This window comes from Vairimorpha necatrix, chromosome 10, assembly GCF_036630325.1.
Source record: "Vairimorpha necatrix chromosome 10, complete sequence".
Classification (NCBI taxonomy): Eukaryota; Fungi; Microsporidia; family Nosematidae; genus Vairimorpha; species Vairimorpha necatrix.
The window spans coordinates 811,197-836,381 of NC_088825.1; the positions used below are offsets into that span (position 1 = coordinate 811,197).

At 30.1% G+C, this 25,185-nt stretch overlaps 8 protein-coding genes and 2 non-coding genes across 11 annotated transcripts; 4 read left to right on the top strand and 6 right to left on the bottom strand.

Moving 5' to 3' along the window:
* Positions 1 to 1,698: 1,698 nt before the first annotated feature.
* On the top strand, positions 1,699 to 2,607 carry VNE69_10106 (1-acylglycerol-3-phosphate O-acyltransferase; the record flags this gene model as incomplete). Its single annotated transcript, XM_065474828.1, has 1 exon — positions 1,699 to 2,607. One exon carries the CDS (start codon positions 1,699 to 1,701, stop codon positions 2,605 to 2,607), a length of 909 nt encoding a protein of 302 aa, XP_065330900.1.
* A 703-nt stretch (positions 2,608 to 3,310) lies between these two features.
* VNE69_10908 lies at positions 3,311 to 3,382 on the top strand. Its single transcript has one exon. It is a non-coding gene; the product is annotated as a tRNA-Lys (tRNA).
* A 148-nt stretch (positions 3,383 to 3,530) lies between these two features.
* VNE69_10107 (ribosomal protein eL34) lies at positions 3,531 to 3,851 on the bottom strand (the record flags this gene model as incomplete). Its single annotated transcript, XM_065474829.1, has 1 exon — positions 3,531 to 3,851. The coding sequence occupies one exon, from the start codon at positions 3,849 to 3,851 to the stop codon at positions 3,531 to 3,533; it is 321 nt and encodes a 106-aa protein (XP_065330901.1).
* Positions 3,852 to 4,071: 220 nt separating this feature from the next.
* VNE69_10108 (methionine-tRNA ligase (MARS1)) lies at positions 4,072 to 5,787 on the top strand (the record flags this gene model as incomplete). The annotated part of the gene is made up of 1 exon (XM_065474830.1): positions 4,072 to 5,787. The coding sequence occupies one exon, from the start codon at positions 4,072 to 4,074 to the stop codon at positions 5,785 to 5,787; it is 1,716 nt and encodes a 571-aa protein (XP_065330902.1).
* A 69-nt stretch (positions 5,788 to 5,856) lies between these two features.
* VNE69_10109 (exosome complex exonuclease DIS3) lies at positions 5,857 to 8,400 on the bottom strand (the record flags this gene model as incomplete). The annotated part of the gene is made up of 1 exon (XM_065474831.1): positions 5,857 to 8,400. One exon carries the CDS (start codon positions 8,398 to 8,400, stop codon positions 5,857 to 5,859), a length of 2,544 nt encoding a protein of 847 aa, XP_065330903.1.
* Positions 8,401 to 8,982: 582 nt separating this feature from the next.
* VNE69_10110 (tubulin beta-2B chain (TBB)) lies at positions 8,983 to 10,302 on the bottom strand (the record flags this gene model as incomplete). The annotated part of the gene is made up of 1 exon (XM_065474832.1): positions 8,983 to 10,302. One exon carries the CDS (start codon positions 10,300 to 10,302, stop codon positions 8,983 to 8,985), a length of 1,320 nt encoding a protein of 439 aa, XP_065330904.1.
* Positions 10,303 to 10,434: 132 nt separating this feature from the next.
* On the bottom strand, positions 10,435 to 10,506 carry VNE69_10909. The gene has a single exon. It is a non-coding gene; the product is annotated as a tRNA-Glu (tRNA).
* Positions 10,507 to 11,379: 873 nt separating this feature from the next.
* VNE69_10111 (endonuclease) lies at positions 11,380 to 14,804 on the bottom strand (the record flags this gene model as incomplete). Of its 2 annotated transcripts, none has more annotated exons than XM_065474834.1 (2): positions 11,380 to 11,508; positions 13,692 to 14,804. In XM_065474834.1, the coding sequence occupies 2 exons, from the start codon at positions 14,802 to 14,804 to the stop codon at positions 11,380 to 11,382; spliced, it is 1,242 nt and encodes a 413-aa protein (XP_065330905.1). The 2 variants fall into 2 exon arrangements, with proteins under 2 accessions (XP_065330905.1, XP_065330906.1); XM_065474833.1 differs by having other exon boundaries at positions 11,380 to 12,513; positions 12,624 to 14,804.
* Positions 14,805 to 17,081: 2,277 nt separating this feature from the next.
* Positions 17,082 to 17,651, top strand: VNE69_10112 (CDP-diacylglycerol-inositol 3-phosphatidyltransferase; the record flags this gene model as incomplete). Its single annotated transcript, XM_065474835.1, has 1 exon — positions 17,082 to 17,651. The coding sequence occupies one exon, from the start codon at positions 17,082 to 17,084 to the stop codon at positions 17,649 to 17,651; it is 570 nt and encodes a 189-aa protein (XP_065330907.1).
* A 5,235-nt stretch (positions 17,652 to 22,886) lies between these two features.
* VNE69_10113 (uncharacterized protein) lies at positions 22,887 to 23,558 on the bottom strand (the record flags this gene model as incomplete). Its single annotated transcript, XM_065474836.1, has 1 exon — positions 22,887 to 23,558. One exon carries the CDS (start codon positions 23,556 to 23,558, stop codon positions 22,887 to 22,889), a length of 672 nt encoding a protein of 223 aa, XP_065330908.1.
* Between the last annotated feature and the right edge of the window lie 1,627 nt (positions 23,559 to 25,185).

Consider the following 25,185-nt stretch of genomic DNA (forward strand, 5'->3'; position numbering starts at 1 on the left):
ACTTGTTCCTGAATTTTAGATATTGCGATTAAATATTGCCTTAAAAATAAAATTTTTTATATTTTTTGTTACAGTCTACTTTTCATTATTCTTTTAATATATTTCATTCTTAAATATACTCAGTTGAAAAAATTTTATTAAATTTTTCATAATATTTTGATTTTTTTTTAATGTAGCATTTCAATAGGCAGTTAACTAATAATTTATTTTTTTTACTATATGTTAAAATTATTTAATTCATATTTATAAGAGATTGAATCTAGCTTCAAATACAGTAAAAATTTTTAAAAATTCAAAATCGTCTGCCACCTAGAAATAGAAAATTCTAAATGTAAAAAAAATTTATAATTGTCTCATTAGGTTTAAAAATTATATTAAATTGAAGAATGCTTTATTCTTACAATATATTTTATTTTTTTTAAAATTAATCTAACAAATGCTACATTTAAATTTGCTTTAAATTTGGATTGGACGTAGATAACTCAAAATGTTGTAAATTATTTGTTATATTCCGCTCCTTTAATAATTCTGGTAAATACTAAAAATTAGTAGTAAATATTTTTGTGCATCTTAAAATTTAGTATTATAATGTTACATGTTATGGCTAAAGTGAGCTTTAGGTAACAAAAATCGATATAGGGTTTTTTTGTTTTTTTTTGCCCCTTTTTTTCAAAAATGGAGGAAAGAAAATTTGAAGAAAGTAACAAAAATAAAAATTAGAACAATAAATTTAATAATGCATCAAAAACAAAATTAGTGGAATTTCTTTGAAGCATATACCTAAATAAATAAAGTTTAGCACTATTTGCCGACCTATTTCTATTAGGTATAGAAGCTTTGAGGGAACGCCAATTACCTTCTATGGTATTGGTATGAAGCCCAGTACTAGGATCTCGAAAGTGTAATGAGTGGTTAACCATGTGGTGTTCATTGAATATTGTATCCAAAGAATAGTAAGCCCTCCACATATCACTATATATAGTACTTTTCGTACTTACAAATTTCAATAAAAGAGCTGTTAACGTTTCTTTATCTCTTTTTTTAATATATATAAGTATAATTTTGCGTTCTGGAGAACGTTCTATCATACCAAAACACCAAAACCCCTTTACTAATTTACCTCTATGATATTTGTTTTTTCCAATTTTAGTTTCATCTATTTCTACTATAACTTCTTCTCCGCCTATCTTGTTCAAAGATGATAAATATTTATCATAAATGTTTATTTCTTTTAATTTTGTTAAAATGAAGGATATAGAACGTTTAGAACAACCTAAAATTTGACAAATATTCTTACGAGGATAGCCAAGAATCCACAAATTAAGTACCTGTAAAATTGTGATATGATCGAGTCTACTGTTTTCAAAGAAAGTGTCTTATTATATAGATACTGTCTTCTTACAGTCCTTCCAAGTACATTTAATGAGGTAATCCCGTTTACTAACCAACCTCATCCTACAATAACACACAGTACATATTTGGTTCTTTTTTTATTAAACAATTTATTATATATAGTTTCGATTTCTTCTCTTGTCAGAATTCCTTCCTCCATTTTTGAAAAAAAGGGCAAAAAAAAACAAAAAAACCCTATATCGATTTTTGTTACCTAAAGCTCACTTTAGCCCATGTTATTATAATACATTGTAACACAAGCATTTTATTTTTTTAAATTTCATAATTAAATTTTTTCACCCCAATATGTTTGAGCAATTATTTCGTTTGTCTTTATTATTTAGCGTTGGCTCAATATTTGTAGTAGGCCTTTGTTATTCTCCATTTGCCTATGTTTTAAGTAAATTTAACAGTTCTTTACACTTTAAAATTGCTCACAAATTTTTTGGCTTATTTCTAATGACATTAAACACTTTAACAAAAAGATTTATCGAATTTGATGGTGAAAACATTATAAATCCCAATGAAAATTATCTTATAATTTCCAATCACGTCAATTATTATGATTTTACATTTATTAGTGGTCTATTTTCTCAATCTAATACTCTCGGGTCACTAAAATTTGTCATCAAATCTGAAATGAGGTCTATTCCCGGGATATTTCAAATTCTCAATTTATTAAATTTTTTAGTAGTAGAGCGAAATTACGAAAAAGATGAAAAAACAATACGAACTTATTGTAGACGATCTATAAATAATAAAACTTCTTTAAATATGATAATATTTCCAGAAGGTACTATTATAACAGAAAATACTATGAATAAATCGACAGAATTTAGAAGATCAAAAGGACTAAATCCATTAAAATATGTTTTATCTCCTAAATATAGAGGCTTTGAATTGATGGTAAATGAATTTAAAAATTCTCATATTAAAAAAATTTTAGATCTTACTTTTACATACCCAGAAGGAGAACAACCAAGCATGTGGGGAATATTCTTTGGTGGTAAAAAGTATAAAGTGAGATATACTATGAATGTTATTGATATTGAAACAGTGGATGATACAAAGGAATTTATAAATCAAGCGTGGAACAAAAAAGAAGATTGGATTAGCAGGGCAGTGAATTTTAATGATAAATGGTATTTAAACAAGAAAGAGATAGAAAGGCAAAATTTACTGCCTAATTTTCAGGTCATAGAAAATAATAAATAAATTATTAAAAAAATTTTTAATTTTTGATACAGATCTGATCTGGGCGGAAGTGAAATCAAAATGCTTTATAAAGAGTTTAACTATTAAAATGTTTAAATTGATAGAAAAGACCAAGTTGACTTTTAATGTGAGCAAAAACGAGATTAAAAATTTGACACATAAAGAGTTATAAATTAACTGATATTCTGCGAGCCCCGTTAGCTTAGTGGTAGAGCATTAGGCTTCTATAAGGATCGCAGGATAAAGTCCCGCACAGGGAGCTTTTTTAAATTACTAGTTAAATCGAAAAAAGAAAAAATTTATTTTTTTTAATTAACTAAAAGGCCTTTGGTTTAAAATTTGACATTTAAATAAAAATCTCAAAAAGTCCTTTTTCCCCTTTTTGGAAAGTAAGAAATTTTAGTAAAGTAACAATTGTCAATTATTATAAAATATCAAGTAAATTCATAAAATTAATTTCAAACAATTTGCATATTTTTTTGTATATGGTTGATAAATTTATGAGAGAAAAAATAATTTAAAACTATTAAGAATACTTTAGAGCTAAAGCTTTTAAAATACTTATTTTTATAACACAGACACACAATCTTAGCCACCAAGTAGTTTATATTAAATAGAACTTAAAAACACAAATAAATCTAAGAATTATTTTGTAAATATCATTAATGCCTCGTTTCATAATACACAATATCTTAATTTTTAAGCCCTGTTAGCTCAGTGGTAGAGCATTAGGCTTTTAACCTAAGGGTCGCGGGTTCGAGTCCCGCACAGGGTGCATTTTTTATAAACAGCAAAAGCGTTTTTTAAAAATGTATCATAGCATAAAATGTAAGAATATTTACTAGAAATAATAAATAAAGTATTTAAATGTTTTTTATAAAATAAAACTATTATATTTTTTTTTAAAAATAATATTTTTATTTTTAAGCTGTTGCTTTCTCCCTTACAATTCTTTCCTCATCATTCAAAAATGCTTCTATTATTTTCTCTTTAACACATTTCCCACATGTTGTTGATCCCAAAGGCCTGTTGACTTTTCTAGCAGAAACTTTCTGTCTTGAAAATTCAGCTGGTCTCATTCTTGCTATTGATAATAATTTAGTATTACATTCATGACATCTATGAAATTTAGCATGTTTCTTCTGTCTTCTTGCTACTAATTTCCCAGATGGTGTTTTTACTACTTTTCTTACATTACTTCTGGTTTTGTAAGTTCTTCCCTTGTGGATTATTATTTTATGCATTTATAAGGGCAAAAAAAAAATATTTTAGCATAAAAACAGAGCGGAAAAATTAATGAGTACGCTTAATAGAGAGACATGATAATAAAATACATAGTATCATTTACAAGATAAATATTAAATATTTTGAACTTTTTCTTTATTATAATGTCTAGTAAATATTTTTGAATTTTTCTTTACTATAATGTCTAGTAAATATTTTTTTAATTTTTCATTCCCCTAAATGAAAACTTCACAAAAGACAAAGAAGATCATCACCAGTGCACTCCCTTACGTCAACAATCAGCCTCATCTTGGCAACATCATAGGCTGCGTACTAAGCGGAGACATTTATTCAAGATTCTGTAAAAAAAATAACGAAAATTCTCTTTATATTTGCGGGACTGACGAGTACGGCACTGCTATCGAAATGGCAGCTTTTGCTCAAAACAAAACTCCTTTGGAAATTTGTGAAGAAAACCGTCTTATTCATAAAAAAATATACGACTGGTTTAACATCGAATTTGATCATTTTGGACACACGACAAGCAACGAACACACCAAAAATGTGCAGCATTTTTTCGATAAAATTTACAAAAATGGTTTTTTTACTGAACAAGAAATCGAACAATTTTTTTGCGAAAAATGTAAAATTTTTCTAGCTGATCGGTATGTTTTCGGAACATGCAAATATTGCAAATTTCCAGACGCAAAAGGCGATCAATGCGATGGGTGTGGACACACATACAAATCTTTAGACTTGATAGATGCTAAATGCACTCTATGTAAATCTACGCCTAATATCAAAGAAACAAGACATTTATTTTTTGATTTTAGTAATTTTAAAGACCAATTAGAAGATCTTTACAATAGAAATAGTCAGTACTGGTCTGATAATGGGAAACATATTACTAAATCGTGGTTAGATCAGGAATTATTACCACGTTGTATGACGAGAGATTTAAAAAACAAATGGGGTGTGCCTGTGCCACTAGAAGGATTTGAAAAGAAGGTTTTTTATGTTTGGTTTGATGCAGTGATCGGATATTTTACATTTTTAAAAGAATGTGTCGAAAAAAGAAATTTAAATGAAAAAATTAAAAATTTTTCAATTTCTGAGAAAAAACACCAAAATTATAATACAAATTCAACATATGAAGATTGGTTAAAAGATGGCGAAATTATACAATTTATGGGTAAAGATAATGTGTTTTTTCATACTATCGTCTTTCCTTCTTTAATATTCGCTACTAAACTCGACTACCCAGTTATAAAAAAATTATCAGTTACAGAATTTTTATTATTTGAAAACGAAAAATTTTCTAAAAGTCGAGGACACGGAATATTCGGCCTAGATTTAATAAACAATGATCTCGGTTCATCTTGTTTATGGAGGTATTATTTATCAAAAATCCGCCCGGAAAAATGCGACTCAAACTTCTCATTTGAACATTTTGCAAATGTAATTGACGCAGATTTGAATAATAATATTGGAAATTTCTGCAACAGAGTCTTAAAATTTATAAAAAATAAGAACAAGAAAATAATAAAAATAGATAATTTGAATACTAAAGATGAGGAATTTATACAAGAAATAGATAAATTGTATAAAAAATATTTACAAAATTTTAAGAATATTAAAATTCGAGATGCACTTGAAAAAATTTTAGAAATATCTAAATTGGGAAATGAATATGTACAAGTAGCAGTAAATGATAAAGAAAATAGACGTCATGGGTTTCAAGTGGCTTTTAGTGTGGTTGTACTTTTAGGGCAAATTTTAGAGCCTTTTGTGCCAGTGTCAAGTGAGAAATTATTAAAAATGTGTAATGTTAAGAAAGAGGTGTTTAGAGAAGAGTTTGGAATAATAAAAGAAGGGGAAATTGGAGATGAAATTGTGCCACTTTTCAATAAACTTGATGAGGCGATATTAGAAAAGCTAAAGAATTTTAAGAAATAAAAATCCCTTCAATTATTATAATAATGTTTTAGATTTCAAACAAAAAAAAATAAGCTTTATTTTCAATATTTATATTATTGTAATGTTAAATCTTCTCCTTAAATAAAATCTCTCATCATCTTTCACTATCTTAACTTCAAATTTATCAAAAACTTTTATTTTCCCTTCTTCAAATGTTATCGCTCCATTTATTCCATATTCTGGTATAAATATCAGATAACCATTAGATTTGATTTCTGTGACGTAAGCATGTGTCACGGGCTCAATTTGTTTTATAGCTTCATAAATGAATAATGTCGACACATCCCATGCGCATCTCCGTGCACTACTGTGTCTCATATTTATATTATTAATTATTACTCCATTTATATTATCCAATTCATTTGTATTTATCTCGTTTACAGATTTAAGCCTTTTTATATTTTTCTTGTCTTCTTTTTCTTTATTTAAAATATAATTTAAACTTCTATGTACCAAAATATCTGCATATCTTCGTATAGGAGAAGTAAAATGTGTATAAAGTGGTGTAGCAAGCCCATAATGATTAAAATCAGTTTCTTCACTTGATAATACATAAGTCGCCTGGTTCATGGCTTTAGTAATTATCTTTTTAAATATACCTGATTTTTCTGGATTTAATTTACTTAAAACTTCGTTCACATTTTTACTATTTTTTAAATTTATGTCAAGAGGCATTTCGACCTCTGAAGGTGGTGGATGTTTTCTCAATAAAGCATTTTCAGGATAATTTTTATATAAAAATTCTGCTACACTAATATTTGCTAGTAACATAAATTCTTCTATAAGTGTATTTGTTATAATCGAATCTTTTTGTATTATCTTCTTGTTTTTTATTTCTATTTTACTTGCGCTCAAATCTAAGGCCCCATTTTCTTGACGTTTATTTCTCAGTTTTTTTGATATTTCGTATAAATTTACTAAATCTTGTTTTATATCTGAAGTATCATTTGATTCTAAAAGATTTAAAGCTTCTTCGTATGAAAAAGCTTTACATGATTTTATGAGTCCTTTAGTGAATTCTGTATTTAAAATATTTGCATTTTCGTCTATTTCCCAAATAACGGAGAATGTGCCTCGTTCTTGATTTTCTAAAAGACTGCAAAGTCCTGCGCTTAAGAATTCAGGCAACATGTCTATTCTTCGATCTGGTAGATAAACAGTAGTGCCTCTGTCTGAAGAAATGGAGTCTAAGGCGGACCCCGGCTTGACATAATGCGACACATCTGCGATGTGGACGCCCACTTCAAAATTACCATTTTCCAGTTTTCTGATATGAAGTGCATCGTCCACATCTGTACACCCTTCTGGATCTACACTGAATATATTGAGATGCCTCAAATCTCTTCTTACTTTATTTTCGACTTCTTTATAAATTGACTCTAGACTGAAATATTCAGATTTCTCATTTTTCAGAGCTTTAAGGGTTTCTGTGTCGTAGAAATTTCCTGGAGAAATTAAATCTTCCCAATTTATTTCTGAATATGAAATATTATTTGACAATAAAATGCATTTGATTTCTCCTTCTACATTTCCTATCTCGGACATCTTCTTAAAATAGTGTCCTCCTGGATATTTACTGTCTTTATCCCAGAATTCTATTTCTAAATATAATCTTCTATTAATTAATTCTTCAGGTTGGCTTGTTCTAATTCTTACTGGGGGATATTTCTTGTCTATTGGGAGGACTAAAACATTCTGAGGACCGTCTCCATTTACAGTGGAATTTAAAATTGTACCAATGAGCTCAGTTCTGCCTCTTTTTGATATTCCCACCACTTTACCAAACAGAGTGTCTTTTTTATCTTCTTGATTAATTTTGATATTTTTTTGTTTTTTATTGTCTATTTCGTCATTTTCTAAATCAATTTCATCTTTTTGTATTTCATCAATTAATTCCACATAAACTTCATCTCCGTGTATCGCTCTGTTCATATTTCTACTTCCTAAAATTCTTATCCTTTTATTTTGACTAAAAATTGTCCCATTTCTCCAATTGTACGTGTCTACCATAAGCGTAGACTTGTAAATATTCTCTGAGAAATTTGTATAATATTCTTCGTACTCCGTATCTTCTTTAATATATTCATCTTCTACAAGATCTTTTATTATTTCTATATTGTCACAATACTCAGTAGTATTGAAATATTCTGGATATTTCTTTATGTTCTCAAGATTTATTATTATAAATTGTCTATCAGGTAAATGTTCCTTATAAAAATCTAGTACTCCTTCTAATCCTTTACTATTCGTATATTCGGAAAAGTGATCATAAAAAAAGACATAAAATTTCTTGTTGATAATTTCCATAATTCGTCTTTGATCTCCCATGGATAATTTAAGAAATTCTGACTGACAAATAATTGGCCTTATAAAATCACTCTTAAGAAGAGACTTGTGTTTTTCCATGATTTCTTTAGAAATAATTGAAAATACAACAAATTCACTGTAAATTGGAGAAGAGCAACATGAAAAACCACAAGGAATATTTTTCCTGACATAGATTTCTTTTACTCTTTTTATAAGTTGATTTCTTTTTGATATTTTATATTCGTAAATACTATTACTGTATTTGTATTTTGGATCATCTTCCATATGGGGGAATATAAAAAATAAATTTAGAATTTCTTCTTTAGGACAAAATTATAAGATAGACTCTATTTTAAGGACAATAAGCTTAAACAAGGGCACTAAAAAACTTCGTTCTCTTTAGTAAAAACAATATAGATGCTCTCGGGGTTCATCTTATAAATCATGATAAAAATTGGTCGGTGATTTTAGTCTCCTTTCTGTCTCTTGCGTGATACTTAGCTGTGTCATGCTCATAAAAAATAATGTCTGGTTTTTTATAGTGCATATGGAAATTATGAGTGATGTTTTTTTATGCCTGAAATCGAGTTCTTTATATTTTTATAATGTAAAAAATGAAGAGCCTTTTCGTTATTTTAAAAATCCATCTCTAGATTCTGTATTTGCATATAACAAATATATGATCTAATTATTTTTTATCATCTATTAAAAAATAACAATTTTTTAATTTTTCTTATGCATAAAAATTTAGTTCTTTTATATTTTTTCTGCATAAACACTTTGTTTGTTAAGAAACAAACTTGTGCATATAAAAATAAATAATTTTTGCATAAAAAGAAATAATATATTTTTAAAATTCTTTACTTTTTAATTTCCGAATACATCTTCTGAATCTTCAATAGTTGCTTCTTGATATTGTTGATATTCCGATAATAAATCATTCATATTAGATTCCGCCTCTGAGAATTCCATCTCGTCCATTCCTTCTCCAGTGTACCAATGTAAAAAGGCCTTTTTTCTGAACATGAGACTGAATTGTTCACTGACTCTTTTAAAGAGTTCCTGGATAGCAGTGGTGTTTCCCATGAATGTACCAGTCATTTCAAATCCTTCAGGGGCGATGTCACAGACAGCAGTCTTTACATTACTGGGGATCCATTCTACGAAGAGATTACTAGTTTTATTTTGAACACTGGCCATTTGTTCATCTACATCTTTCATAGAGACTTTTCCTCTGAATACTGCTGCTACTGTTAAATATCTTCCCTTTTTGGGATCACAGGCTGTCATCATATTTCTACTGTCAAACATTTGCTGAGTCAATTCTGAGACCGAGTAAGTTTTAAATTGTTGAGTGTCCTGAGCAATGAGAGGCGCGAAACTGACCACGAAGAAATGAAGTCTAGGGAAAGGAATCATGTTGACGGCCAATTTCCTCAAGTCTGCATTGAGTTGTCCTGGGAATCTGAGACAAGTAGTCACGCCACTCATGACAAGAGAAACAAGATGATTTAAATCTCCGTATCCTGGGTTAGTAAGCTTTAGAGTCTTCAGACAGATGTCATAAAGGGCTTCATTGTCAATACAGAAAGTTATATCAGCATTTTCTACTAATTGATGAATACTCAGCGTAGCATTGTAGGGCTCGACTACTGTGTCACTGACCTTAGGGGAAGGCACAACTGAGAAAGTGCAAATCATCCTATCAGAAAATTCTTCCCTGATTTTAGACAAGAGTAAAGTTCCCATCCCGGCTCCTGTTCCTCCTCCCAATGAGTGGGTAATTTGGAAGCCTTGTAGGCAGTCGGCGCTTTCCGCCTCTTTCCTGACTATGTCCATGACATTGTCTATGAGCTCGGCCCCTTCAGTGTAATGCCCCTTGGCCCAGTTATTTCCCGCGCCAGATTGGCCAAAGACAAAGTTGTCAGGCCTGAAAAGATTTCCAAATGGGCCTTGCTTGATTGTCTCCATAGTGCCAGGCTCTAAATCTACTAAGACAGCCCTGGGCACATATTTCTGACAAAATGACTCATTATAATACACACTAATTCTTTCTAACTGATTATCAGATGTCCCTTCATATCTACCATCCTTGGCTATACCATGCTCACTACTTATAGTCTCCCAGAATTTGCCACCTATTTGATTACCACATTGGCCTGTTTGTAAATGAATAATTTCTCTCATAAATAAGGGCAAAAAAAAACAAGAAAGTAAACAAAAACTCAACCATGAGAAAAGATGTAAATTATAAATAAAAACATAAAAAAGCATATTAATTTCTTAAATAAATTTCTACCTAAATTTTTTAAAAAAAAATTCCTCGTCCGGGAATCGAACCCGGGCCTACAGTGTGAGAGACTATCATCCTAACCACTGGACCAACAAGGATTGATATTAAAAATCAATAAAAATATATAATAAGACAGTATATTAAGTATGTCTGATTGTTAATAAAAAATAATCTATAAAGAAAAAAAACCAAGCGAAATAAATTTTAAATATGGAAATAAAATATAAATACTAAAAAGAAGTTTGCAGTGTAATACACTATGTATAAAAAAGCTTAAGTGCCATTACATATGTGTACAATATTTATAATTAATAATTAAAGCTAAATATGATCTGTAAATATTTTACCTTTATAATCTAACTCGATTTTAATATTAAAAATTTGTAAGCTGATAAACATTTTATAATATAATATGAAAATAAAATAGGAATGTTTTAAGAAGATAATTTCGTTTGTTTATTTTAAATGCATCTTTTGATGATATATAAGATTATTATGTTTTTTTTGTAATATGGAAATAAATATGTATCCAAATTATTAGCTTTAAATATCATCTTCCCCAAGCAAGGCCTTATAAAATTCTAGTGTATAATAAAATATTAGTTGTAAAAATTTTATCTGCTGTGTTGCTTCGCTTTTATATCAATATTGGTTTTTTTTTTTGGGGGGGGGGGGTGGGGTTACCTTAAATTTTTAATGTTTTATATTTATTTACTAATATTCATTTGTACCTCATATATATATATATATAGAGAGAGAGAGATTTTATTTTATGTCTATTGTATTGTTAATATGCGGAATTTCATAAGAATATTGGCGTCATAATCGTTTTTTCAATAAAAAATGAATCAATTTTATTAAATAATTTATTAAGCGATCTCTCATTATCTGTGTCGAATGTTCCTTTATTTACGAATTGCATCGGGGTGAAAATATATAATATTTATAGAAGGATACGACACCTCTCCCCCCTAAATTGAAGTATCTGCTTTAACTCGTGTTTTGTTAAGCCTGTATACTTTTCCATTCTTTTTTACCACATAGGCATCGGGTAAAATTATTTCTGTGATCACGTATCCATCTTCCCAATTGCACTTGAACTTCCCGCTTTTAGTCTCACGATATATTAAAACTTTATCGCCCACGTTTAGCTTTTTCGCCACCTCTACTTTCCCTTTCACGATTGCTTTTTTGTACTTTTCGAAGTTTTCATCGCGCTTACTCTTAGTTTCCTCCGCTGAGAATGTCACTTCTTCCTTGTCTAGCGCTTTGTCTACAGACAGCATCGGCAATTTATTCTCCCTTAACATGAACGGCGATGTTCCTATGCTCCGATTATAAGACAGGTTGAGGCATCTCGTGGCTTCTGGAAGCTTGTTCTTCCAGCTTACCCTTCCGAAATCTGTAATTTTATTTAGTATCTTCATTAACGTCTGATTCGCTCTTTCTACTGCGCCTACAGTTTCGTGATGTTCTGGTGAACTGTATTGCCAGTCAATACCGTTCTTTTCGGCCAGGTCTTTGATGTCAGAATTTATAAATTCTAGCCCGTTGTCAGTCAAGATTCTTTCTGGAATGCCGTGTTTCTCGATAATCAATTGCTGGATTAATCCCATTATTTTCGACCCTGTTTTATAGTTAATAACAGCCGTCTCGACCCATTTAGAGTAGTGGTCAATAGCAATGAATATGAAGCTGTTTTGACCCGAAGTGTCGCATATGCGTCCTATGAGATCTATCACCCATATTTGGTTCGGCCTCTCTGATCGTATAACTTTGTTTTTTGTGTTTCGTAATGGGTATCCCGATTTCAAGCACGTTTTACACTTTTCTACGTGTTCCTTGATGTCCTTATGCATTCCTGCCCATTTGTACCTTTGTGAAATCATGAAGCTCATCGTACTAGCGCTAGCATGTCCAACGTCTAGATGGTAGGATTCTAAGATCTTCTGTCTGTCTTCATCGCTTGGTCCTGTAGCTTCGATGATATTTATATCTTTCTCTGTCGGGGTTTGTCTGCTTAACCCGTCTGCTCCATTAACCTCTTCTTTTATGTAGGTTGATTGAAATGCATACTCCTGCAAATCATTGCCCACCTCAGCAATCTACTGGTAGGGTTCTTAGCTTCCCATAGATAAGTCAGCGCTTTGTGGTCCGTCTTCAATATGAACTCTCTACCCAGGAGGTGGTGTCTATAGTTCTCGATGCCTTTTACAACGGCCAAGAGTTCTTTGTCTGTTGTAGAGTAGTTCTTATGGGCTTTCTCTAAACTTTTGCTGAATGCACTTACGAAGTGCTCCTTCCCATCATCTCCAATCTGTGAGAGGATCGCGCCTATTCCCTGCTCTGACGCATCCGTAGTCAGTATAAACGGTTTCCTGAGATTAATCTTGTATCTTATTGTCTCTTCTGTGAGAAGTCTCTTTAGATCTTCGAATGCCCGTTTCTCCTTTTTGCTGAGAGAAATACTCTTAACACTTCGCTTTGACTCTCCTTTAAACAGTTCGTAGAGAGGGGCTGCTATCGCTGATAAGTTACGGATGAACTCCCTACAGTAATTTATGAGCCCAAGAAACGACCGTAGTTGAGCAATATTCGTCGGCTCCTTATACTCGTTTATGGCTTTGACCTTCTCTGGGTCCGGTTTGATCGTCTTGTTTGTTACTATATTCCCTAGAATTTTAATTTCTTCTTTGAAGAAGTGGCACTTCTTCCTGTTAAGTGCGATTCCTGCTGCCTTAAGCTTACCCAATACGATTTCCAAGTGTTCACGGTGTTCCTGGTGATTTTTAGAATAGATAATAATGTCATCCAAGTATGGTATGACGAATTTTCTGTTTTCTTTCACAAAAATCTTATCCATAGTTCTCTGAAAAGTAGCAGGGGCATTACATAGCCCAAACGGCATCCTGTTAAATTCATAATGTCCTCCTCTCCAGCTGAATGCTGTCTTCTCCTTGTCTACTTCTTCAAGGGCTATCTGATAATATCCCGACGTAGCATCTAATGTCGAAAAGATAGTAGCGTCAGCTAGATCGTCGAGAATTTCATCAACTCGTGGGAGGGGGTATTTATCTTTGACTGTTATCTTGTTGAGCTCTCTGTAATCTATACAGAGCCCGATCGACCCATCAGGTTTCGTTACCGGAACAACTCTACTGTTCCAGGGGCTCCTACTATTTCTTATTACGCCCAACTGCAAGTTCTTCTTGATCTGTTGTGTGATTTCCTCTTCAAAGTGCAGAGGGATCTTTCCATTTTTCTGGTAAATTGCCTTCGCTACTGTTGTCTCGATTTGATGTTTCCCCATGTTACAAAGTGTAAGCTCTGAAATTTCAGTTTTGAACATGTCATGGTATTTCTCTTCGATTGAGATGTAATTGACTTTGTTAATCAGTGAGCCTTTCTTGACTGTATTGGCGAATTTTCTGATCAGTTGTTCCAGTAATATGGGGTTCGTTCGTATAGCGTCAACTCCTAAGATTATGTAGTCCGGTGTCCGTTCTGTGACGTAAGGGCTGAAAGTAATTGAAGTGTTTTCCGTCCTAAAATTGATATTTAGACATCTTCCTGTAATCTCCAATGGTGTCCCTGATGCTGCTCGTATGATCGTTGAAGATCTGGTAAATCTGATATTTGTCCCTTCGAGGACTCTTGCGGGTATCAGGGAGACATCAGCTCCGGTATCAATTAATGCTCGATGTCGTTTACGATTGAATTCTACGTTTATGTAGCAAGGGTTAGTGAAACAGCTGTTGATCTTGTAGTTTTCTATGGTGTAGGGTATATTTCCCTTCTTCGATGGTGCGACCTTCAAAGTCCTGTTATCTAGTGTCTCGTCCGTATTAGTCGTGTTACTTTTCATAGGGAATGCTATCCAAGAAACTTCCTCTGTGCGCCTCAGGAATTCACTCCAATCTTGGCATTGTCTAGCAAAATCATAAAGAATTGATTTGAGGACTGAAGGAGACTTCTTGATTACTATGAGGCTGACTGCTTTGTACTCCATTGTTTGTTGCTCTATAAGTGAGTTTCCTTTCCTGCAGAAGTCTATGAAAGCCTCTAGGTTGCCAAATTGTTGCGGTTTAACAAACTCGTCTAGAGTGGCCAGAGTTTTCTGTGAACTGTAAAATCTCAATTTTAGACTCTTAGTAACCTCTGCCAGATCAAGTTCTGACACCCGTTCAAATGCCATTGCTATCCATGAGAGAGCTGGCCCCCGTAGACCCAGGCAGATAAGTCTGGCGGTCTGATCTTCTGTCAGTCCAAAAACCCTCGCCGTGAACGTTGTGTCACGCAACCATGTATTTATATCCTCTTCCTTCTTATCACTGAAGCAGCCAACAGTTTTTATCGCTGTCGCCATGTCGAATGCTCCTTTATTTACGAATTGCATGGGGGTGAAAATATATAATATTTATAGAAGGATACGACAATCTGAATATAATAAACAACTATAGACAACGAGATTTAATCAAAAAAGACTGTACGTAAATAATTAATCAATATTTACTTAAATAGTAATTAAATATTTTCAAAAAAACATAACTAGGTTTGGCTGTTATGAATTTTAGAATTATTGTATCGCAAGATTGTAGTAACCCGTCAAATTTCTTGTTTATCGGCAGCAATCAACAAAATTAAAAAAAACTGATGAACTATATATACTAATGACTAACTGCATTATTGAAATGTGTTTTGCCATCAAAAACCTGACAGTGCGCACACTAGACTGAATTTATCTACAACTGATGCTTAAAATTAGAGACATGGATCATATGAACATAAATAACTATGTTTAACATTTTTTAATTTAATAAAAAGGCGTGTTCGCAATTGTATCCCATGTATATATCATAATAGTAAAAAATGCCCTCACAACCTATGTTGTTAGTATTAAACATAAGTTGGGGAATCTTTTGTATTTTATTTGACAACTACAGGATTTATGATGCAACTCTATAAACATTTTATAAATAGCTTCTATTAATATTTTTTTTTTTATTGGAGAGTACCATGATTGCTAAATAAAAATTTGCAATTTCAAACATAAACGAAATATAATTATTTACGCTTTTATATTATCACAATAAATATCTGTATTTATAAAATAACATTTAATAACTAATTTTACCCAAATTACTACCCATAAAAATTTTAACATATAAAACTCAACAATTACGTTTTACTGCGGAAAATAAATAAAACAGCGTTAGCTGCTACTGGATCAAGAACAAATACGATGAAAAAAAATATAACTAACAATAAAATTTATTATTAAAGAATATAAAAAAAGTTTTTTCACAAAAAAAAAAAAAAAGAGAAAACAGATTTGAATTTTATAAAAGTTTTATAAAAATACCAGCATAGTGACAATAACTAATGACATCTACAAAAACTTCCTCACAGATAAAATTTGGGCCGAAGCTTTTAATAGGTACCATCATAAGCATGGTTTTTGATGTAAGAGACGCATAGTTTATTGTGGTTTTTAATATAAAAAACAGTGATAATTATCATTATTATCAATAATATAGCAGTAAACTAGTAAATATGATTTTGATATATTTTTAAACATTAATGTTTTTTAACTATATACTGAATATGATGTATTCTCGCAGTAAAAAAGTATTTAAAAACCTTGACGGTTACTTTTTGAAACAATGATCTGTAAAGCTCAATAGTAATGAGATACTATGTTAGACGGATAAAATGATCATATGACTGCACAATAATACGAGAAATCTTTCTTTAAATACTAAAAATCCAACTATTTTGTAATTTTATGGTATTTTATGGTCATTAAATTATTTATATTAATTTTGACGACACATAAAATCATACTAAGATTAATTTTGTCATTTAAATATGGAGTTAAATTCCTAATAAACCAGCAAACCTACAAATACAATAGGATATACCTACGTATAATGTTATTTTGTATATATCGGGCCATTTTATACTCATTTCCGATTTATCAATAGTAAAGTAAAAAAAATAAGTTTTGGTGTATCGATACTATATTTTTATATTAATAATCATATTTCTAAGTTTTACCTTTATTTGTTCTGAATTTTACACGTATTTGTTTGTATGTCAAATATAAATGAGTTTTTTGATGGCAACTTTGATGAACATGCGGAAATGGGCACTAAGTAATAATAATTTACGGACGGAAGTAAAAAATCGCAGCGTCTTATAATAAAGAATTAATTCTTGAAAAAAATTGAAATAAGCCTTTAATTTTCTATCAAAATAAGAATCATTTACAATTTAGATGGCATGATATTTTTTATTCTTAAATAAAGTTTTTTTTTTAATTATTACTCTTATATGCAAATTTTATATTGTTTTTTTATTGGTTTATAATTTTGTATGTTATATTAAATTTTGCCATACAATTTATTCTTAAAAATTTTTTATATTCAACACACAATAAAACGTAAAACCTTCTCCAAAAAAGTTTATTCAGATATCCAATTTATTGATAAAATCATCTTCAATATTCTCTATGTTACATAATATCTATTGTACATAAAAAACCCTCGTAAATTAATTTAAATCTTAGTTTTGAATTATATTTATCTAATTATTTTTTTAATAAATAATTTGCTTTGTTTTTTTATAGAGGGTTAATTGTTTGTATTGATTTTTCCAATTTATTTACCCTCAAATGAATCTTTCAGTTCTCTTTAATATTCCTAATATTGTAGGATACATAAGAATATTCTTACTAATATTTGGAAATTATAAGTCAAAAACTATTTTCATATTATGTTATTCTTTATCGTCCGCTTTAGATTTCTTTGATGGATTTCTTGCTCGAAAATATAATCAATCTTCTATATTGGGCAAATGTCTTGATATGTTTACTGACAGGGTTTCTACTGTAGTGATATCCCTAAGATGTATCAGAGATAAGTTTCCTTTATACAACTTTATATCTGCATATGTAATAATTGACCTTCTCTCTCATATGTTTCATTTCTATCTCTCGGCAATAGAAAATACTCAACATAAGGAGTGTACTAACTTAATATTATCTATTTATTATTATAAACCTTTCTTATTTTCAATATGTTTCTTGACAGAATTATTCTTTATATATTGTGTATCAAATATAAAAAGAGGATATTTATTCAATGTACTGTATTGTTCAGCTATATGTAAAATGGGATTTCATATTGTACAATTAGCTAGTGCATTAAGTAGATTAAGTGACCATAAAGAGAAATTGGATTAAAAAATTACTTATTAACTTAAAAAATAATATTTTATATGATAAAAGATTATCTTTTATATGTATAAATGTCTTATTAATTTATTTAAATAACTAGCGAATGTGTGATCAGACACGAGGTCTGATCTGAAATAGATGACGGAGTATCAATAATAGATTTATTTGTTGTGGCCTTGATTTCGGGAAAGGGCTGGAAAATAAATAAATAAGAAATATTTCGAATAGACCATTTCGACAGTCTATTCCGAAAAGAGTAATTGCTAAAATAAAAGTAACTCTCTAAATGCTCGTATTCAATAATAATTAACCACCTGTCGCTTATATCATCCTCCACATTAATATTAAAAAAGAATCAGTCACATTTGGGGATTCTTATTGTCAGCGTAGGTTCGTCGCCTGACAGAATGCTTTTTCGTTTTGAAAACGAGATTCATAGTTTCGTTTTATAATATGTCCTTCATCTTTAAATTTGCTATGTTTCCATTTAGAGAAGGGAGAATTTATAAAGGAGATAATATGATTTTTGCAAACACTTTGTAAGTATTAAATAAAAGGTAAAATGAAGTTTGTTACAGGATGATAATCTAGTTACAGAGATTATCCTGTAATTGCTTTACTGTAGATACTTCCCTAAAGTATCTACTGTAAAATATTTACTATAAATAATAAATAAATATTTTACCCATCTAAAAATATTATGAAAAGGAAGGAGAAGCTTTATTTAACAAATGGCGACAACGAAGATGATAAGGAACCAGTAGAGAAACAAAAGACAAGGAATACAGTGGAGATGTTAGAAAAACAATTAGCTGCAATGAAGATCAACATCGGGGGTACATACAACTTCAGAAAATTTGATGGTAAAAGGACGGAAGCAGAAGAGTTCTTACTACAATTTAAACCATTTAGAGAATCTTGGACTGAAGAAGAATATTTTGGTTTTGTAGAAACTAATCTTACTGGAAAAGCCCGACTCTGGTTTGAAGGCTCAAGATATAATGTGTTTGAAAGTGTAGTCGAGTTTGAACAACATTTCTTAGAATACTTCAGTCCCGAAGAAGTTTCTGGCAACAGTAAATTGTTGAATATACTATTACATAAGAAGCTGAGAGAATGTAATAACGAGATATTATGGTTAGAAATTTACTCGATACACAAAAACATTACTATACCACTAAAAGATGTTATTAATACGGTAGTTATGAATATACCAGTTGGGAATGCAAATCGATACAGGGATTGTAAGAGTTGGATGGCAGTTTTGAAATTGGCAGTTAAGATAGATTCTGAGAATGAGAGTAAAGAACAATCTAAGATGCAAATTAGCAAGAATAAATCGGAAGATGCGAGAAGTAGTTTTCAAAAGAAATTGATTAGCTGTTATAATTGCAAAGGTCAACATTATAGAAGTAATTGTCCAGAACTATTAAAGAACAAATCGAATAATAAAATACAAACCAATACGGGCGACAGAAATGATTATAAGAAGTGTTCAGATAAGAAACTGATGACATTAACATGTAGTAGTAAAGCAGCCAATGTCCCTAGATTTTTGGTGAAAATTGGCGGAGGAAAAGTACCAGCACTACTAGACTATGGAGCTGACATTAATTATATTAGTTACGACCTGGTGAAGATGTTAAATATCCCAATAGATATGGAAAATAGAATTTCGGTCAATTTAGCAACTAGAAAGGATAGCTCGGTAGGCATGTTAAAAGCGTTATTGCGTGATAAAAATAATCAGCACGCATACGAAACAGAATTTGCGGTAATGGAAGATCTTAATGAAAATATACTCATCGGTAGCATAACAAGTAGACATTTAGGCATTAAAGTTCATTGGGAAGAAAATGAAATTGAAATCTTTAATGATGGAACAAGGCTCAAATTGGAAACAGAAGAGTACAGTTTAAAATCAGTAATAAGCGAGGAAATACCCATGGAAATAGAGGCATTAGAATGCAAGTTTGGTGAACATGAAGAAGTCAATAAAAATATTAAGTGCTTACTGTATAAATATATGAAAGAATCCGATAATAAGAAAGCCCTACCTTTTAGACATGATATTAAACTTAAATATCACAGTAAAGCTATATGTTGTAAACCATATAGAAGAAATCCGCAACAGAATCTCATAATTAAGAATAAAATTGAAGAGATGTTACAGAATGGATTGATACGAGAGAGCACGAGTAATTATGTTTCCCCTGTAGTGCTTGCACCTAAAAAAGACGGAGGTATGAGAATGTGTATTGACTATAGAAAGTTGAATGAAAACACAATCAGTACGCCATACCCGATCCCTCACATGGATGAAGCAATAGATGCTATCCAAGGGACAGATATGTACTCTACTTTAGATTTGGAGATGGGTTACCATCAGATCGAAATGAACCCAAGAGATATTCATAAAACTGCATTTATTGTAAAGCAAGGTGTATATGAATGGACTAAGATGCCATTTGGCTTAGTCAATGCCCCTTTTACGTTTCAGAAGATTATGAATTGGATATTTAAAGATATACTTTGGAGGAAAGTAGTTGTATACCTTGATGATATTTTAATATTCTCAAGAGGGAAAGACAAACATGTCGACGATGTGAGAGAAGTCCTGGAAATTTTGTCAAAATTTGGACTCAGACTTAACATGAAGAAATGTGCATTCGCAGTGAGTAAAATTGATTTTTTAGGACACACTGTAGAGAATGGAGAACTTAAAATTAAATCGGACCAATTGGATAAGGTTAACACCCTAGAAAATCCAAAGAACGTCAGCGACTTAAGAAAACTTTTAGGATTTATAGTATATTTTAAACGATTTATACCATCATATACCATGAAGGCTATGCCGTTATTAAAAAGGTTAAAGAAAGGTAATTTTATATTTGGAGACGAAGAAGAAAAGGCTTTAGAGCTCCTGAAACAAGAAATATTAAATGCCAAACCTTTACTTTTACCAGATATGAATAAGACATTTTATTTATATACGGATGCCTCGGACATTGGAATTGCGGGAGTACTTACACAATTTACAGATACGGGAAAAGAAATGCCTATAACCTGGATAAGTAGAACGCTAAATAGCGCCGAAATTAATTACACTACAACTGAGAAAGAGTGTTTAGCTATTGTATGGTCTATTGAAAAACTTAAAGTATATTTGTCTAACAATTTTATCATCAGGACAGATCATAGTTCCTTAATATGGTTAATGAAACAGAAAACACCTATAGGAAGATTGGCAAGATGGATAATGAAACTGCAAAACTATAAATATGAAATCGAACATATAAAAGGTTCAGATAACGTTTTGGCTGATGTACTTTCACGTGGTGTATTAGAAAATAGCCAATTAAGAAAGTGTCAAACAGTGGTTAAAAATGAAGAAAGAATAAATGTTGAAGAAGACAATGAAACAATAACAAAACTGATACAGAGAGCACACTTAGAGCTTGGCCATGGAGGTATAGATTCTACTATAATGTACATCAGAAATATTGCGAGTGTACCAAATATAAGAAACAGAGTAGTTGAATACATTCGTAACTGTGAAACTTGTAGAAGATTTAGAGACAAGACGTTGCAAAATAATATTAGACGTGTGGAAATAAAAAGTCCGTTCTATATGATTGGGTTGGATATAGTTGGTCCTTTACCCACAACAGACGGTGGAAATAAATTTATTCTGGTAGGAACAGACTACCTAACTAAATGGGCAGAAGTGAGAGCTTTAAAAAGAAAAGATGCGGAATCTGTGGCGAAATTTATTTATGAAGAATTTTTATTGAGACATGGACCTCCGGAAGTAATCTTGACTGATCAAGGACTTGAGTTTAACAATAAAATCATAAAGAAACTGTGTTTAATGATAAATACTAGAAAGTCGTTTACAAGCGCCTACCATCCAAGATGTAATGGACAAACGGAGAGACTAAACCGTACCCTTATTGCAAGGTTGGCTAAGATATGCAATGGAAGATGGTCAGAGTGGGATATGTTCCTACCAATCGCGCTATACGCATATAGGATAACACCACTAATAAAATTCAAGAGTAGTCCTTTTAGATTGTTATATGGGAGAGAGCCTAAGGATATAACTACGGAGAAAGAAGATGGTGGAGCAGTATTTATAGAAGAAAATGATACACTTAAGAAGATCGATTTGTTACGGAAAAAGTTACACGAAAAGGTTATAGAAGATAGAAATAGAGACATACAACGCGCGAATGATAGAGTTAAAGGCAAAAATATTCAAGTAGGAGATGCGGTTATGAAGAAAAAGGAACCATTTGAAAAACTGAATAAGCTTGATGATAAATGGACAGGACCTTATCTGGTAAGAAGAAAATTTGACTCTGGTGGTTTTGAGATCGAGGACATGTATGGAAAACTATTTCGGTATAATGAAAAAGACTTACAACTAATTGAGAATTCAGATCCCACGGATTGGGAGAGTTTAAAGAAAGGGAGTATGTTACAGGATGATAATCTAGTTACAGAGATTATCCTGTAATTGCTTTACTGTAGATACTTCCCTAAAGTATCTACTGTAAAATATTTACTATAAATAATAAATAAATATTTTACCCATCTAAAAATATTATGAAAAGGAAGGAGAAGCTTTATTTAACAAAGTTCAAAACACTTTTGAATTTAAATGAGATAACTTCTAAATGTTTTTAAGTTTAATTTTACACCTTTTTCAAAATTAATATCGGTGAAAATTTTTGCAATTTTTCGCCGAAGTTTTAAAAAAATTATAAAAAACGATTCTGACGATATTTTGAAACTGAGTTTTACAAAAAGAATAATTATTCAAAAAAGTGCTAACATAAAGTATACGCATCTACAATCATCAAATTGACAATTTAATCTATAAACGATACTTTAATAACATAAAAAGCCAAATTATATAGTGAGAAATTTTCAAAAAAATAAAAAAAATGGGGTTAAAAATTTAATAAAATTCTTTTATATACGCTAATTAAATAATGTTTTTATGTTACAAAAATTTTCTATTAATTTTAAAAATAATATTTTCTATAAATTTTAAAAAATAATATTTTCTATGTTAAAAAATTTTCTATTAATTTTAAAAATAATATTTTCTATGTTAAAAAATTATATTTGTTTTTGTAAGCTTATTTTTAATAAAATTTTATAAAATAAAAATTTTTACGAAAAAATTTAATTTATTTTGTAGTAAAAAATTTCAAGATATTTTCAGATATTTATTTAGAAACTATGATGATCGATCATAAACATTGAAACAATAAACATCATAGCTGTTCTACTATAATAATCCAAAGATTCAGAGCACTTTCTATTATGAGTAATAAACATCCTACTAATAAACTGTAAGAAGAATATAGTGCTGAATGTCATAAGTATCTCGCTATTATTAGTAAATATAAGCATCCCAAAAGCTATTAACTTCCCAATATCATCTCTAGTTATTTTTATGTTTTTTACGTAATTGAAGAGTTTAGTCCAACTAAACATATCATTTTTCTTTTTTATTAACATGACTTTGCCATTATGAAAATATAACTGACTAGTTTTTACAATCATAACTTTTTTAGATCCATTTATTCTTATTTTTGTGTATTGTTTATTTACCTTTTTTATTTCCTTTATTTTATTAGTACTAATTTCATTTGTATTAATTTCTTCTACAATATCCTCTATCGTGTCATTGTTGATGTCAAATGTCAAACATAACGTCTCAAATTTGGATAAATCTACACTTTCGTCTAGTAAAAAGCCATTGTTATACACAGATATAATTTTATTTTTTATTTGTAGATTGGACTTGAGATATTGCTTTATATCTTCAATAGTAAGTATATTCTTCTTTTCGGTGTAAAATTTATATTTACCATCTCTGGAAGTAATTTCTAATTTCATAATGGGGTATTAAAAAAAATATTTATAAAATAAATTAAAAAAGGGGAGGGAAGCAATATTATTGGTTAAAAAAAATTAAATTACAAAAAATAAAGACAAATACGCAAATGGTAATTTTGGGAAGTCAAAAATCTTGATATGTTTGATTTATTGGTAAACAAACAAAATGTATAAAAAACAAAAATAAAGTTGTTAATTGTAAGCTAAGATGCTGAGTATCCTGGGTAATGTTGTATCATAAATTTGTACATTATTTATTTGTTTACTAAAAAGGGGAAATGGATTAAATTCACAAATTATTTATAAAAAAAAACAAAGTCATATTAAATATTAATATTTAAATTCTTTAATTATAGTTAAAATAGACAAATTAAATGAATTAATACATATAGAATATTCTATGTTTATAGGTGTATAGTATCTAATCATTCCTTATATGATTGGATCTTTTTTTTTCTAACCTAAGATTTGGAGTTCAAAAAAGTAGGAGCCGTAGGATCACAAAAAGATATTTCTAAATATTAAAAATAAAATTTGTAGGTGGGCTACACACGTCACTGCTTTGATCTATTTGACTTTTTTTTTAATATTATATAATACATAAAACCCTTTTTTTCATTTCAATACAATTTATATATTTTTACACAAAATCAAATTTAAAATAATCTTATTGTTATTTTTCTAAACATTAAGTATCTATTGATTCATTAAAGTTTGTTTATTATTTATAATGTTTTGTTTAACACACGATTAAATAGAAAAATTAGGAGCTTTTTCACTTTATGCCCCCCCCCCTACATATATAAATATAAATTTTTAAAAAATATCCCTTTTTTTAGAAAATCAAAATGGAAAAAAAAAGGAGGAGAAAAAAAAAATTAAAAAAAGTACATAAAAATAATCTAATATACAAAAATAAATAGATGAATCATATCAATTTTATTATACAAATATAAATTTAACTCTATATGTCATCATACGGTCCAAATTTTTTACTTACTATTTTAATTATCATAAATAATAATAAGTAATGAAACCATACAATAAATTCATTTATTTGAACTTATTACAACGATATATAAATTAAAATGACGATGTAGTTCTCTTTGTAGCAATTTTAAAAAATTTAATTTTAGTGCCCCATTTTTATGCTTACTAACGAAGAAATAAATAAAACATACGAAGAAATTATTTATAAACTTCTTCAAGTAAAATGTTTCAAATGCGGGAAAGAAGTTAGGAGGAGACAGCAAAGGGGCTACAATGTCAGATGCATTGGTAAAAAGTGCAAAAAAAGAGAGGAGCCTTTTTGCAAATACCATATTTGCAAAAACCCATTTGGATCATATACTTATGTTAAAGATCCTGAACCTCTGGCTCACAAAAATCCCCCCTCTACTAATCGCCAAGTTGTTATATATTTCCCCATGTGTTGTATCGAGGTGCCTAAAACAGTTTTGTTTGGACGAGGCTTACCATAAATCATGGAAAGTGCAAGAGAGACACTGGGCGGTAAGGATACAATCGTAGAAGTAGACGAAAGCAAATTTGGAAAACGTAAATACAACATTGGACACAAAGTAGACGGTGTGTGGGTTTTGGGGATGGTCGAACGGACTAAAGAAAG